At 44.3% G+C, this 14,355-nt stretch overlaps 2 protein-coding genes across 3 annotated transcripts in view; both read left to right on the forward strand.

Annotated features, from left to right (window-relative positions):
- khnyn (KH and NYN domain containing) overlaps positions 1 to 14,355 on the forward strand; it is a 133,983-nt gene that overhangs the window by 34,326 nt on the left and 85,302 nt on the right. The gene's annotated exons all lie outside the window — the stretch shown is intronic.
- Positions 176 to 14,224, forward strand: rab39bb (RAB39B, member RAS oncogene family b). 2 transcript variants are annotated; one of them, XM_070993263.1, is made up of 4 exons: positions 176 to 976; positions 4,817 to 5,096; positions 9,620 to 9,800; positions 10,147 to 14,224. In XM_070993263.1, exons 2-4 carry the CDS (start codon positions 4,882 to 4,884, stop codon positions 10,390 to 10,392), a joined length of 642 nt encoding a protein of 213 aa, XP_070849364.1. In that variant the 5' UTR covers positions 176 to 976; positions 4,817 to 4,881; the 3' UTR covers positions 10,393 to 14,224. The 2 variants fall into 2 exon arrangements, with proteins under 2 accessions (XP_070849364.1, XP_070849365.1); XM_070993264.1 differs by having other exon boundaries at positions 448 to 976; positions 4,821 to 5,096.

The following is a 14,355-nucleotide window of genomic DNA, read 5'->3' on the forward strand; positions in this document are numbered from 1 at the left end:
TTGCTGTTGTTGTTTTTGTGCCACTTTAGGAAACAGGAAATAGCAGAACAAACGTCGTGCCCTCATCTCCATGAGCTCAGCTGGCCCTCACAAGTCCTCAAATTACAACACACACATACAGAAGCACACGTCGAGCGCCGCGCGTGTAAAAACTACACCTCCCACCTCTCCGCTCGCCCACTTCCGCGCCTGCGCACTGACGCGCTGGCGCAGTGAGTGTGCAGCTTCCCTCCGGTTCCAACAAACACAACAGTATAAATTAATAAAAATGAAAACAACAACAACAACAACAACAACAACAACAACAACAACAACAACAACAACAACAATAATGATAATAATAATAATGCTCTTATTGTTTGTTTGCACTAATTATTCTCTGTTTTGTGTCTTTTCAGATTCACCACAGTCGTTTTTCCTCGGTGTTGCGCCTCTCCGCGGTCCTTTACGGTAGTGGTGCTGATGCGGGATGAGTCAGGCTATATGATGCTGCTGCTCCTGCTGCCATTTCATCAGCAGCGACCCCCCTCACAAACACAGCCAGCGCAGGAATGAAACGGCGGGGTTCCCCTCTGACAGCCAGCCCCCTGCCCTCATAAACAGACCCTCTTCTCGGGGTGGAGACAGAGAGGAGAGGCTCGCTCGCCGTTTGGGCCGCAGGATCCGCTTTTTTTCATCGCACCTGCTCTGGATGCGTTTTTTCCTTCAGCTCTCGATCGGGCCCGACATCAGCGAGGAAACCAGCCCTGACTCCGGGGCCTGCTGCCGTACACCAGCCTCTGCTTTCGGGGCTCTCACTTAAACGTCGACTCCCGGAGGTTTTGTGAGAGTTTCGGCGGTTTTGCTGCGCCCTGCAGGATCGACCCAGCCAGACTTGTCGGTGCCATGGAGCCCGCATCAGCCCGGTCCTGATCGGCGCAAGGAAAGAGCGTAAAGAGGAGGAACCGCTCTGGCCTAAGCTCCACTGCTGCTCCAAGTAGGCTGATTTTTAGCACTCACAGTCCGCATTTCTGTCATTTCTGGTGTTTTTAACCCTGAAAGTGGCTCCTTAAGAGAGCGTAAGGCCTGTTTTTCAGCCGTGATGTGCAGCCGTCTAATAATAGCCTGCAGTAAAAACAATCTCTGCTATAAGACGTTTGCGTGGAGTCTGGTCTTTACTAGACTCTGAAACATCATCATTCATATTTATTTACGGTAAAAATATCATGAAAACATCACACTGGAGCCGTAATGCTCACGAACAGCAGCGATCACCAACTACAAGACATTAAAAACACACGAACGCTTGAGGTGAGACAGACGTCCATGTGTTGGACATGTCTCTGTGGGCCGTGGCGGAGCTCCACGCTGCTCCAGCGCATCCGGTGTGGGAGCCCATAAGGCCGCTATTCACCGGGGATTCGGCCGCTAATGTTTGCATACCGACTGAGCTACGCAACCCGACTCCACAGCGGGGCTGATGGGAGGCTGCGCGTCTGGCTCCCTGCCCGGCTGCTCAGGGGGAGCTGGACTGTAGAGGTTTACAGCAGGAGGCAGATATTGAACGGCAGCGCTCACAAAATCCTCCATTAAACCGAGAAGCACTCAGATCTTGTACTTGCAATAAGTAAAGTAGCAAGAAACACTGTTAGCAAGTAAAAATTAAAGCATCAGGAAATAAAGCTTAAACTACTAAAAGTACTTCAGTATCATATGTCGCCTGTTGGATTACTGAGTTCTAAATATTGATGCATTAATGTGGACTTAAACACGAGGCTTATTCTTTACTGAATTTCACCAATAAAGTCTTTATCAATAATAATACATCCTAATAACTGACAGCATCACTGTGTCAAATGTAAAGCTAAATGTCTATTTCATGTTTTTAAGATGTTTTTGTGATGGTTAATACAACCCGAGTCCCCAAAACTTGCCAATCTTTATTCACATAAACTTAATTAAAAACAACAAAAACACAATATATTTAATGTTTGACCTCATCAGCTTCGTCGATTTCAGTAAATATTTGTTTATTCTTGTTTATTCTTATTCTTGTTTCAAACACGTTGGGACAGGAGACACTAAAGAGTCCAAAAACACCTGTTTGGATCATTCCACAGGTAAACAGGCTCACTGGTAACAGGTGAGAGGATTATGGTTGGGCCTGAGAGGGGCATCCTGGGAAGGCTCAGTACAAGGACTGAGCTCAGGAACAGCATCTTCATGATTGCTTTCTGTTTTTATTCATGTTTCACACAGCGTCCAGACTTCTGTGGAATCAGAGTTGTTTGTGAGCAGAGACAGCGCCCGAGACAAATGTCCCCTCAGAGACAGTAAAGTTTGCTTCTTTATTTGTTCAACACATTTTGTATCGTTAATCTGAATCTGTAAAGTAACCAGTAACTTAAGCTATCAGATTAATGTAGGAGAGTAAAAAGTACCATGTTTGCCTCTGAATTGTGGTGAAGAAGCAAAAAGACGCAGGAAATGGAAAATACAAGTACAAGTACTACAAAAATGGCCTTGATTACAGTACTTGAATAAACTTACGACTCATTTCCTCTGACTCTACATCAAACATCACCCTCTTAACCCTTGTTTTATGTTGTTATTGACTTTACGGGTGCTGCAAACTGCTGTACATGGATCATAAGAACTCCATTAAAGTACTTCTTTTACTTTTCCTCTGACCTGATAGTGAAGCAGTAGTGAAAGATCTTTTACTGGAGTCAAAGTAGAAAAAGCAGTCCTGAACTCAAAAAAGTATTATGAGCAACATGTGAGTACCAAAAGTAGAGGTAATATTCAGAACGAGTCCAAATATGTTAGCAAGGCAAGCAGGTCACACGTTCAAGAGCCAAAGCCTCGTATCAAAAAGGGGCATTAGGCGGCGGCCAATAATCCAAAAAGCTGGCTTATTAAAACATCAATTGACGCCATCAAGTGACGAGGAAAGCGTAAGAGGATTTTCTCTGATATCTCGTGGTTTTAATTGAATCACGCACCGAATACAATGAAACACAGTAAGCCAGTTATGTGTGTTCAGGGGGGATGTGTGGGCAAACAGCCAATTAAAGTTATGTTACAGTCAGCAAGTCAAGGGGGCGTCAGTCCAGGAATATGTATTGTTTTAATATGTTTGCCCCTCGTGACTCGTCAGGGTTTCCGTTCAGTAGTAACAGTGATGCTACAGCAGGTTTGAAGTTTATGTTTGTTACGGAGGACTGAAGGTAGAGCAGAGGTCACGGGAATATATGTTAGTGTGAAAGCTTCGTGAAGAACAATAAAGTATGAGATTACTCCGGCTGTAAAGTTATTATTAACGGCCAAAGACTACCACACTCAATGTGCGTTCTGTAGGAATATTATGGACGTAGAGGATATAGTTGTATTATTATTACAGATATTATAGAAGATACACGAAAAGTATCCCGAGAGCTCAAAGAAAACAGCAAATTCCAACAGACGAATCACAAATTAAGAAAACATCTCCACCGAAGAGAAAACACAACCAAACAGCAGAAACTGTTTCCAGGGGACGCTAAAAAGTGATGCACACAGCTGGGACAGGGAACATTCGGCTGCATGGTTCCTCTTTTTTTTTTTTTTTTTAAATAGAAAAGCTGTTTGGAATAAAAAACCCATAAAGTAGCACATCAACATTAAGTCACATACATTATGAATCCCTGTGTGACTGTGATGTTGTGCACAGTGCTGCTATAGATATATTTCAATGCTGCAGTGTAGAAAAACACTCTTATAGTTTCAGCATCAAAATATACATAAAGCACCAAAAGTGAAAGTACTATATGCAGAACTGCCCACTGCAGAATAATGTGAGCTATAGTGTATTCATACATTCATGTTTTCATCACTTTAATACTGCTTTAATGCCAGTTTGTGTTCCTTTATACACTACTGGGCAGCTCAGTCCATATTAATACGTCATTCGCTGATTATATTGTATCGATCATCTAAATGTACAAAGTAACTAAAGCTGTCAAATAAATGTAGTGGAGTAGAAGGTTATACTAGCATAAAGTGGAAATATTTAAGTACATGTACCTCAAAATTGTACTATAAATATAAAAGTTGTCCTACAGGTGCTTAATACCCGGAGTGCTAAACAGTTTGTTCAGTGCGTAAACGCGCCCACCGTGCGTAAAGACGCACACAGCTCATTCAGCAACACCGTTAGCTCTCCTCTACATAACAAAGAGGAGTGTGGCAGCTGAGTATAAAGTCCACCTGACATTAATTCTTCATTAACATGAACCGAGCACACAGTTTGGCCACCGTGCCCAACGAGGCACACACCAGTCTGCAAAAAAAGACGTCTGTTTTCTGGTAATTTGCCGAAAATCCACCGCCTTTCTGCCCTGAAGGAATGTTAGACCGAGTTAGAAATAACCAAAATGTTACTGTAAAGGTCAAAAGGTAATGCGCTAACGTGATTAACTAACAGAGCAAACCCACAGACAGTCGCTAAGCTGCTTTAGAAAACATTGACAACACGTGTACACCTCTGGCGCATCGGTGTTGTTGAATGAGTCGTGTGCGTCTTTACGCACGGTGGGTCGACTTTGATCAAGACTTGCGTGTTAATAGCCTACCTGCGCGCTCATCTCGTGCGCCCGAACGAACCAATACGTGGGGACGAATTGCTTCTCGTGCGCGCTCAGCAGCGCTCGGCGTCGTAAAACGTGGCCTCGAGATCTGCCTTTCCCACATCGCAGCCGAATATCACGAAAATGGTAAACATCCTGAGATAAATGCTCTAATGTTGTTCATCTCTGTCTCTTTCTCTCTAAACGCACGCGCTCACTCGACGCTACAGACAGACTGACAGACAGATAGACAGACAGACAGCGGCGAAGAGCGACAGACAGGCACAGCCAAGTCATGGAGGCGATATGGCTTTATCAGTTCCGGCTGATCGTCATCGGGGACTCCACGGTGGGCAAGTCGTGTCTGATCCGGCGGTTCACGGAGGGCCGCTTCGCCCAGGTGTCGGACCCCACCGTCGGCGTGGACTTCTTCTCCCGGCTGGTGGAGATCGAGCCTGGGAAGCGGATCAAGCTGCAGATCTGGGACACCGCGGGGCAGGAGCGCTTCAGGTGGGAACAGCTTTAACGACCTAAGTCTGTGCTGAGGTTAATATACAGTAACATCTGTGGGTTTTACTTTATTATGTTACTATAAAACGCCATCAGGGACCACAGCGCGATGTGTGGTAATTTGTGGTATTTGTTTGCATGACAGGAGGTGAAAGAAGTGTTCAAATCCCGAAGTGAAAGTAACTGTACCACACTATAAAAATAGTCCACTTCAAGTAAACAACCCTTCATTCTAAGAGGTATTATTCACAAAACTTGTGCTTAAAGCATCAAAAGTAAAAGTTCTCATTATGCAGAATGAATCCATTAAGTGTTATATTATCATATTTACTGGTACTTTTACTGATACGTCAGTGTGTGAGCAGTATTTTAATGTTTTTTAGCTTGTTGAGGTTGAACTATGTTCTTTTTAATCTATAAAAATGCATCATGTCTAACAAATGTAATGGAGGAAAAAATGAAATATTCCCCTTGTCGTGAAGCACTAAGTATAAAATAGCACCAAATGGAAATACTCAAGTAAAGTACAACTACCTCGAAACTGTACTGGCAATGCATTTATTTAAATTCCGCCACTGAGCACGGACATATTCTGGAATATTTTGGCATAAAGATGATGTGATGAAGACAAAGCGAGCGTTTCATTCACACTGTGTTAAAGGTGATTCCCTCAAAGGTGAGCTGAGTCACCGTGGAGACAGATCGGTCTCGTCTCCTGGCTGTCTGATAACTGTGTGCGCGCTGCACAAACACACAGCCCCGGCTCTGTAGATGGGAAACAAAGGGGCTCAGAGCGCGCCACACAACACCAGTCCAGCCAATCAGCAACAGGTGGCGTTCGTGCTCGTGCACAGGATGAGGAAGAGGAGATGGGGAGGGGGTGTGTGATCGCGTATAAATATATAAAAGGAGCTGATTCACCGTTGCTGTCTCGAAACATCTTCTGTCTTTTCTGGCTAAAATAAAAAAGCAGCAGTGCACAGCAAGAGGTAACGCAGGAAGAAGAACTGGGCGGACAGGACGAGCAGCGGACTGACAGAAAGAGAAAAGTCGAAGGTACTCACAACATGCAGCTGCTGCCAGGTGATCTCTGGGAAATGCAGTGCAGAATCAAGGCCAGCCAGCGCCGCAGATGTCCCCGAGCGCCAAGCGGAACGAGGAACTTGTGGTTTATCACTTTTAAATCTGATTTATCTGGAAACTGAAAGAGTGAAATGTTTCCTCCTGTCTTTAATGGAAAAAGAATAAAGAAAAAAACTCACATGATTACGAGATCAGAAAGATTAGACGACTGATTAACAGCTGGTTCCAGACAGAAACAGTGTCAGCCTGCAAGTGTAGGACATTTCCAGCACAGATTCATTTATCTAAGGCAGAAATGGTTTTGTTTATATCTCAGCATTCTAAATGTGCTTTGTTAATTAAAAAATTGGACCATTAGGACTTAATGTTAGGGAATACGTGGGAGGTGCTTGGGACGTAGCAGCGCCCGGAGGTCTCAAAACTCGAATTACTACCTGGGACTGGTTTGCTCAACAGAACAAGAAGTTACTCGGTTTGAGGTGAGAAAACAACCAGAGGGGGTGTTTCTAATGAGTAAACAGACAAAAGCGCTCTTAATGGCGGAAGTTCACATGATTCTGCCTGAGGTGGAATACAATAAACCAGTTTTGGCGGTAAAAGATCTGAGGAGGACACTTTATTCAAACACGGTTCAGTCTCACGTTCTCGAAATGAGTCGTCTAAAGAGCAGTTTGACGGCGGACGGCCAAGATCAGTGGCACCGATTCAGTATCTGGCCAAACGTGAAATATGGTGACAGCTACGGGGCCAGAAGTTTGCCATCAGCAGTAAGATTTGGCGAGTCCACCGCTGTCCCTGCAGGACACCGAACGCCGAAAAGTACAGGAAACATTTCCCCATCAGAGCGCTGAGGGTCTGATACTGACGCACACCTCGCAGCCCAGAGTGCATCTTTCACACATGCTCGCACACGCACACCCCAACACTCATCATCTCGACAGAAGGGGACCGGTCTCACCTGTCACCTGTCTCCATAGCAACCGCGACACGTTCCCCCCCCCCGGAGGCTGAGGGACAAATCACAACCTTTGTCAAACATCAAGGAGCCATTTTGAAGAGAAAGTCTGAGCATTTCTGACGAATGAATCTGTGATGGGATCGATTTGTGTTGCTCGAACTGTTCTAGAAGGATTAGGTTAAACATGTCTGTCGTACTCTTAAGTTTAGAGTCGATTAAATTGGGGATTTTTGGACGTTGATTGGACAAAACTTTATGAAAACATCGCTTTGGGTTTGAGGAAATTCTGACAGCATTGTTCAGGATTTTCTGGCACTGAATAGACCAAAGGATTAATAATCAGTGATGATCATTAGTTGATGTTAGTTGAGCTTGAATGAAATTTAATTGATATTGGCCGTCAAGCAGAAAATGTGGTGTTTTTCTTCACGTCAGAAACAGTGATTTGATCGTACCATTGAGCTGAATGTGTGTCACTCCTCTGTGCCATAGAGCTCTATTGTTGCCCAAAAACTATTAAAAAACACAATGAGTCACGCTGTTTTACTGGCTGACTTGTTGCTGCTGAAAATACCAACACGCAATCCAAACGAGTGTCAATCTGCTGCTGAAAACAGTTCCTTTCACTATTGTTTCAGTGACATTTGATGAAAATCTGAATCTTTTAAAAGCATTAAAACTACAAATTTGTGAGCTGGTTTTAAAGATTTATTTCTTTAAGGGGAACAAATGAGCTCCGGAAAGGAAAAGGCTGCACAGAGCAGATCGAGAAAGACAGGAAGTCAGACAGAGGAACGGTGCCAAGAAGCAAGTAAATTTTCAAAATAAAACATCCTGTGCCGACCTCCACTCGTACCTCAACAATAAGTAAATGGTCTCTGCTGCATCCTTTATCTTAAACACGTCACAAGGAATTTAACTTAAATTTGTCTCTATTTAACTTCATCTAGGGGCGGGTTTAAAGCTCCCAGCATCCTTTGAGCCACTGAAGAAGCCATTTTGACTCATGTTCTGTAGCCATTTTGGGGAAGTATCCACTAGTAATGGTATTTTTATGTGTTTTGGTCCTTTGTGATGCTGTAGTATTCCTCCCCACTGATCTGAATCCACCTCATCTCCGCTGTCAGTCCTCTGACGACGCAGATCTCATCTTAGTCACGGCCGCTAGCTGTGTGATCCCCCCCTCCATAGCTTTATATATATGTGTGTTTGTGTGTGTGTGTGTGTGTGTGTGTGTGTGTGTGTGTGTGTGTGTGTGTGTGTGTGTGTGTGTGTGTGTGTGTGTGTGTGATTTGCCACCTACTCCTCTCCAACTGCATCCTCCCCGTTGACTAATCCCCCCCCTTCCTCTCTCATGGCACGTCTGTCTCTGGCTCGAGTCGGTAATTTTCCCTCTCGTTATCTTCATGTTGACGTTGGCCCTGCGAGGACGTTGTGGGAAGACAGACGCGTCATCGGAGGGCTGGTGGCTGCGTGTGCGTGCAGGGTGTCGCATCTCGTCAAACTCTAGCAACACTTTTCCTCCCAGTCGGGCTGCAGTGTTTGTTTCGTAACAGGCTCTGCTGACATTAGCTTTTAACGGCTGATGTGGATATTGTTGGATCAAGGTTACCAGTGCTAAGCTATCAGTGTGATGCTTGTTGGAGGGGCTTTCTCAGTATATGCCATTTCATGTTCAGTCTGAGTTAGTTAGAGCCAACAACAATTAATTAAACATCAAAATGAATTCAAATCAAATTCAGGCCTTTCACTACCATCTACATCCTCCACTTGACGCCTCCGTCACCTCTGCTTCTTTTCCTCCTTTCACACTTCCTGTCATCACTTTCCTCCTCTGATTAGCTTTTCCTGGATTCATCACGTCTTATTGGCTGTTTGTGTCTTTATCCTGAACAGACGTAATAGCCTTTCCAAAGCCTGAAAGCTAAGAGGAGTCTGCGTGACCCGAAGCCAGCGTTACCTGAATGTGACTTCCAAGGCCTCTGTTAGCTAACGAAGTGTTAAGATAAGAAACGCTCCGCTAACAATAACGCATAGCCTCGCGTTTCTCAGCTGTGTGGATGATGGTTCTAGGTGGACTAGATGGAGGTCTGCGCTGCTCTCAGGTTTACACTCCAGCAACTCCTAAGCAACAATGAAGCTAGCACTTGATTAGCAACAGCTACAGGCGATAAAATCTGCCAGCGACAGTTGTCAATTCAGCCTGTCTAGCGATGACATGTCTTCCTTCCTTTTTTTACCTTCATCTCTGTCTGAAATCAAGGACACTTCATTTTGAATGGTAAATCTGCTAATGTTGGCGTTGTACACTGCAAAAAGCTTCATAGGTGCAGCAGCAGTGTTATGGGGTCAAGGCTCAAATGGTCAGTTTGCCTTTCTTCTTCTTCACTGAGACTAATTCCTGTACGTCTAATGTACTTGGCAATAGTTGCATCTGGCGCTGATCTTCTTCATCTTTCCCTCCATTTTGCACCCTCTGCAGGTCCATCACCAGGGCTTACTACCGTAACTCTGTGGGCGGGCTCCTCCTGTTCGACATCACCAACCGCCGCTCCTTCCAGAACGTCCACGATTGGCTGGAGGAGGCTCGCAGCCATGTCCAGCCGCACAGCATCGTCTTCCTATTGGTGGGCCACAAATGCGACCTGGAGGCACAGCGTCAGGTGTGGACACCGTGAAAGCGAATGGAAAAGTCAATTTTCATGAGGCCATGTTGAGTTAAAGTGTGCTGCTGGGGATAGTTATGAATGTTACGCAGTGCCCAATTTAGCAAAGTCTGCAGCATTAAAAATAACTTTTTGTTCACATTTAGATCAGAGGCGAGTTGTCATTGTTATTTAAGCAATTCTCTTTGGCCGACTGGCAGAGAGAAAGCAAAAATATCACCAGTGATGACAGTGCAAAAAGCTCTGTCTGCACTCATATAATACCAACTTTAAAGCAGGAAACAATGGTTTCCCACCTTAGGTCTTCTTCTGTTCACTCTCATCACTTAACTTCTTCTTCTAGGTGACCCGTCAGGAAGCAGAGAAGCTGGCAGGGGCGTATGGGATGCGCTACGTCGAGACGTCGGCCCGTGACGCCATCAACGTGGAACACGCCTTTACCGAGCTGACCAGGGACATCTTTGCCCTGGTGCGGTCTGGCGATATCACGATCCAGGAGGGCTGGGAGGGCGTGAAGAGCGGGTTTGTCCCCAATGTAGTTCACTCCTCGGAGGAAGTGACCAAGAGTGACCGCCGCTGCCTATGTTGATCTGGGAAGAGTTTTGCGACTGAAGGTGGAAAGGGGAGGGACCCAGGAAGGATTCAGGGGGGAGTGGCTGTCGGACTGTGGCGTCAGCGCTCTGACTGAAACTGTTGGTAACCCTCTAGCTCTTTCTTCAGACTGGATACAGAGGAATTTCAATGAAACGACCGGTAGAAGGCGGAGAAGAACACCTGGACCGTGGGTGGATAGCTGAAGGGTTCTGCCCAGTTCTGTATACCTTTTATTTCTCAGAGAGGAAGGATCACAGATGCTCATTTCCTTGCGAGGGCTCCCATGATTCAATTCCTTTAGTTTTGTTTTGGGTTTCCTGCCTGAAAAACCCTCCCTGAAAGTCTCAGAAAGGCCTTAGAAAGAGGATCCATTGTGGTTCTTCGCCAAAATACGATGATACTCTTGACTTGTTTAATCCTTCTTTCTCCCATCATGTCCTCCTTCACCTCTCCTCCCACCACTTCCCAATTTTCTCGACTCCTCCGATATGCAATTACATGATCACATACGAAACGATTACTTTTATGTTGGTGCCCAACATCCTCATAGCACATATCATTTTAAAAAAAAAAGTTTAGTCAGCACCATTAGATCCTAATGCCATCGTTAAGAAGAGCTGTTTTTCTCTTGTGCTGACATTTTGCTCCACATTCCACAATCAGAGCTCGATGGAGGAGTCCTGGAGGTTCTAGATATAACAAGGGGAGATGATTTCCTTCCTGGAGCTGTGATTTTGTTGCCAGAGACCACATTATTTCTGTTTTTTAGGCCTCCAGTGAGCTCAGTGACATTGACTACATGGTTATGTCCAGTATCATCCTGCTAAACACAGCACTGTAACAAAACATCGTCACCCATCCAGTTCCTAATGGACTCCTTAAGCAGGAAGAGACAACGTGTACAGCTTAAATGACCGAGGTGGACTTGTTGGACTAGCTTAACAACTCCTAACTGTCTGCCTTTAACTAGGGACTGGTTAGAGTGGACCAGTAGGAATGTTGGATCCAGAAAGCACCTTAATAGCCAAGTCCACCTTAACTGTGGGGCCTCATTTGTGACTTTTGAGGGGTGCTAAACAAGCTGTAGATAATTTATTTGATGCAAGCAAAGCAAAGAGAGGGACCAGACCACGGACTCCACAAAAGAACCACGTTATCCACAATGCACGCATAAGGACAATATAATCATGCAAAGAAAGGAATTAAATCAAGCCAACACAGATGCAGGCACGGGGGGAGCTGCAAGGTGTAATTCTGTTCTGAGCAAGTGATTTATATCCTTTTTTATGTGTGTGCACAAGTGTAATATCTCATCAAATCTTTGTTTTCATTTTTAATGCACTCCAATGCTGCAGGTCCATGTAACCGCGTGGTTTAATGGGAATTTTCTGCCGTTCAAAGATCCCAGTTCATCTTAGGAACTTCATGCCCTGGAAGGTGGTTTTAGAAATAAATTTAGAAATAAATACAACAAATACATCTGTCTTGGAGAGACTTGCACTCAGTTGCCAGTTTATTAGGTAGACGTAGCTGAAATGAATGCAGTGTAATCCAGTGACCCTGCTATAAATCTTCACTTCATCAAGCAGATTTAGAGTTGTTGATTCAACTTTATGATCATCTTGGAGGCTGTAGTTTGTGCTTTGTGATGATTTTATTGTGTTGTTTCTGTTATTCTCTCGGCTATAAATGGGTTGGATGAAACATTATGAACACCTGGAATGCAACATCATTTATCAGCACCACAAACTGCAGCCTGGACGTCTGTGAAAGTGGGATTTATTGCAGGGCTCTTGCATTAGTCTGCATTCGTTTTAGATAAGCGTACTTTATAAAGTGGATACTGAGTGAGCAAAGTCTATGGGAGCAATCCGGTGACAGTGTGTGTCCTGAAGATAACGGCAGCCTAAGTTGCACATATGAAATGACAAGTGTAAATGAGCAGTGAGGTCACAGCAGGTGTTTGCCGTCACTTTTTAGGCTGTGCTCAACATGGTTAAAGGTCTAAAATCACCTTTTACCGCCCTATGTGGTTCTGTGCGCATTTACCTTTTAAGTAGGCTTTTACGTCATTAATGTTTTCACGCTTTCACTCAAGATGTCAGACCAGTTAACGGACGTTCCCTTAAATGCCAAGGAGACGGTGAATCATGGTGAGCCATGCATACACGCTGCAGGGCGAAACATGAAAAACATCATATAGAGCTGTTTTCAAGGAACGTCAGAAGTTAGCTGAGCTGGCAGGTGACCCGTAATCTATCAGTAGATCCCCATTCAAGCTACATATCCTCATGAAGTTAGCGCTGGTCCAGATGTTTTATGTTTTTGTGAGTCACATCAAGATACGCATTACTGACAAGGAACAGAGAGACTTTTAGCGTTGTTAGCAACTAAATGTACCCTAACTTATCTACCTTGTACCTGGATGGCTTGGTGTAGATATGTATTTCTAAACAGCTTTTTTTTTTTTCACAGAATCTTTGAAGCATTTTTTTCTTTTTTGATATGATTTGATTTGATTTCAGACCCTTAGCCGGATACACAACCCTAAATGAATGCCAGTGTTTGATCCCTGCTACAATCTCTGCCATATTTTTTTTTTTTCTCACACTGTATGCCTTCTTTTTACATGTCTCCAAAGATCTCTGCTTGTGTTATCTTATTTTTACATGAATGTATCAGTGGGGGGGGGGGGGGATGAATGAATGAGAAACATTTCCAGTCTGAGCGACACGCCCTTTCTTCTTTGTGCTTCGGCAAAGGTGATCGAAATGTTTTGTGACTTGATGGAAATTATTCAAATGACAGTCCATTCACACTGCTGTGCACACTGCATTACTCCTAACTGAGAAACGAGTGACATGTTGCCAGGCGGAACAGATTGATCTGCAGCAATCCTTCCAGGAATAAAAAAGGAAAAAGCCTAAGTTCTCTCTGATGCCCTTGTGTTTCTGAAATTGAACACTGAGGGTTGTGTTTTATCCCACGACCTCTTTAAAACACGGTCTGTTTTGCTTTCTGTGCTCGCTGAACCATCGGCATTGCTCTCTGCTAAAACACGTCTCGAGCGGCTGTCAGCGTGCAGATCCTCCTTCTGGGCTCTTTCACCAAATGTTAGCTGGCTGGTGGATCTGCTCGGCTGCAGCCTACAGCACCCAGTCACATATCTCTAAGCTCTGTCATTCTTCAGCTCTGAAATATTGTCTTAAATACAGTAGTAGGGAAATGCGCTCATTCGCTTTCTTGCTGAGAGTCAGCTGAGAAGACGGCTACCACTCGCTTGTCTGTCTGTTAAATATGAAGCTACTGCCAGCAGCCAGTTAGCTTAGCTTGACATAAAAGCTAAAAGCTCCTGGCTCAGTTCTAATGTAACAATATCTGCATGCTAGCACATCTAAAGGTCAATAATTAGTACATGTACCAAAGTGTAAAAATGACAAGCCGTGGTTTTATGGAGGGTTAATAGCTCCACTGGAAAGTTCGCTGTTTGCTAGCAAGCTTCCTAAACCTGATTTGGCTTTTGTACAGAACAAAAGACATAGCGTGTTGATTCTTGACCATTCGATGTGCTAGCAGGTGGGTATTGTTACCTTAGAATGGAGCCAGGTGAGCTGTATTCCCCTACATTTTAGTTTTTATGCTAAGCTAAGCTAAGCAGTTGCGGGTTGTAGCTTCATTTCTAGCGTACTCTTTTAAGCGAGAGTGGTATCAAACTTGTCTTCTAACTATCAGGAAGTAAGCAAAGACACGTACTTCATACGATGTTGAACTATTCATTTAAGTAGCTACAACTCAATAAAAAGTCTTTAAAATGTCGTGTTTGGAGTTTACTTTTTGACTCCCTCTGAACAAATGTGTTGCATTCGTATTCATTTTTTGCTCCAGTACTTTAAGCGTTCACCTTGATATCTGGATCTGGATGACCCTGCACTGAAAACTTTGCAACTAATTAGCTGGT

This window comes from Chaetodon trifascialis, chromosome 23 (genome assembly GCF_039877785.1).
Source record: "Chaetodon trifascialis isolate fChaTrf1 chromosome 23, fChaTrf1.hap1, whole genome shotgun sequence".
Classification (NCBI taxonomy): Eukaryota; Metazoa; Chordata; class Actinopteri; order Chaetodontiformes; family Chaetodontidae; genus Chaetodon; species Chaetodon trifascialis.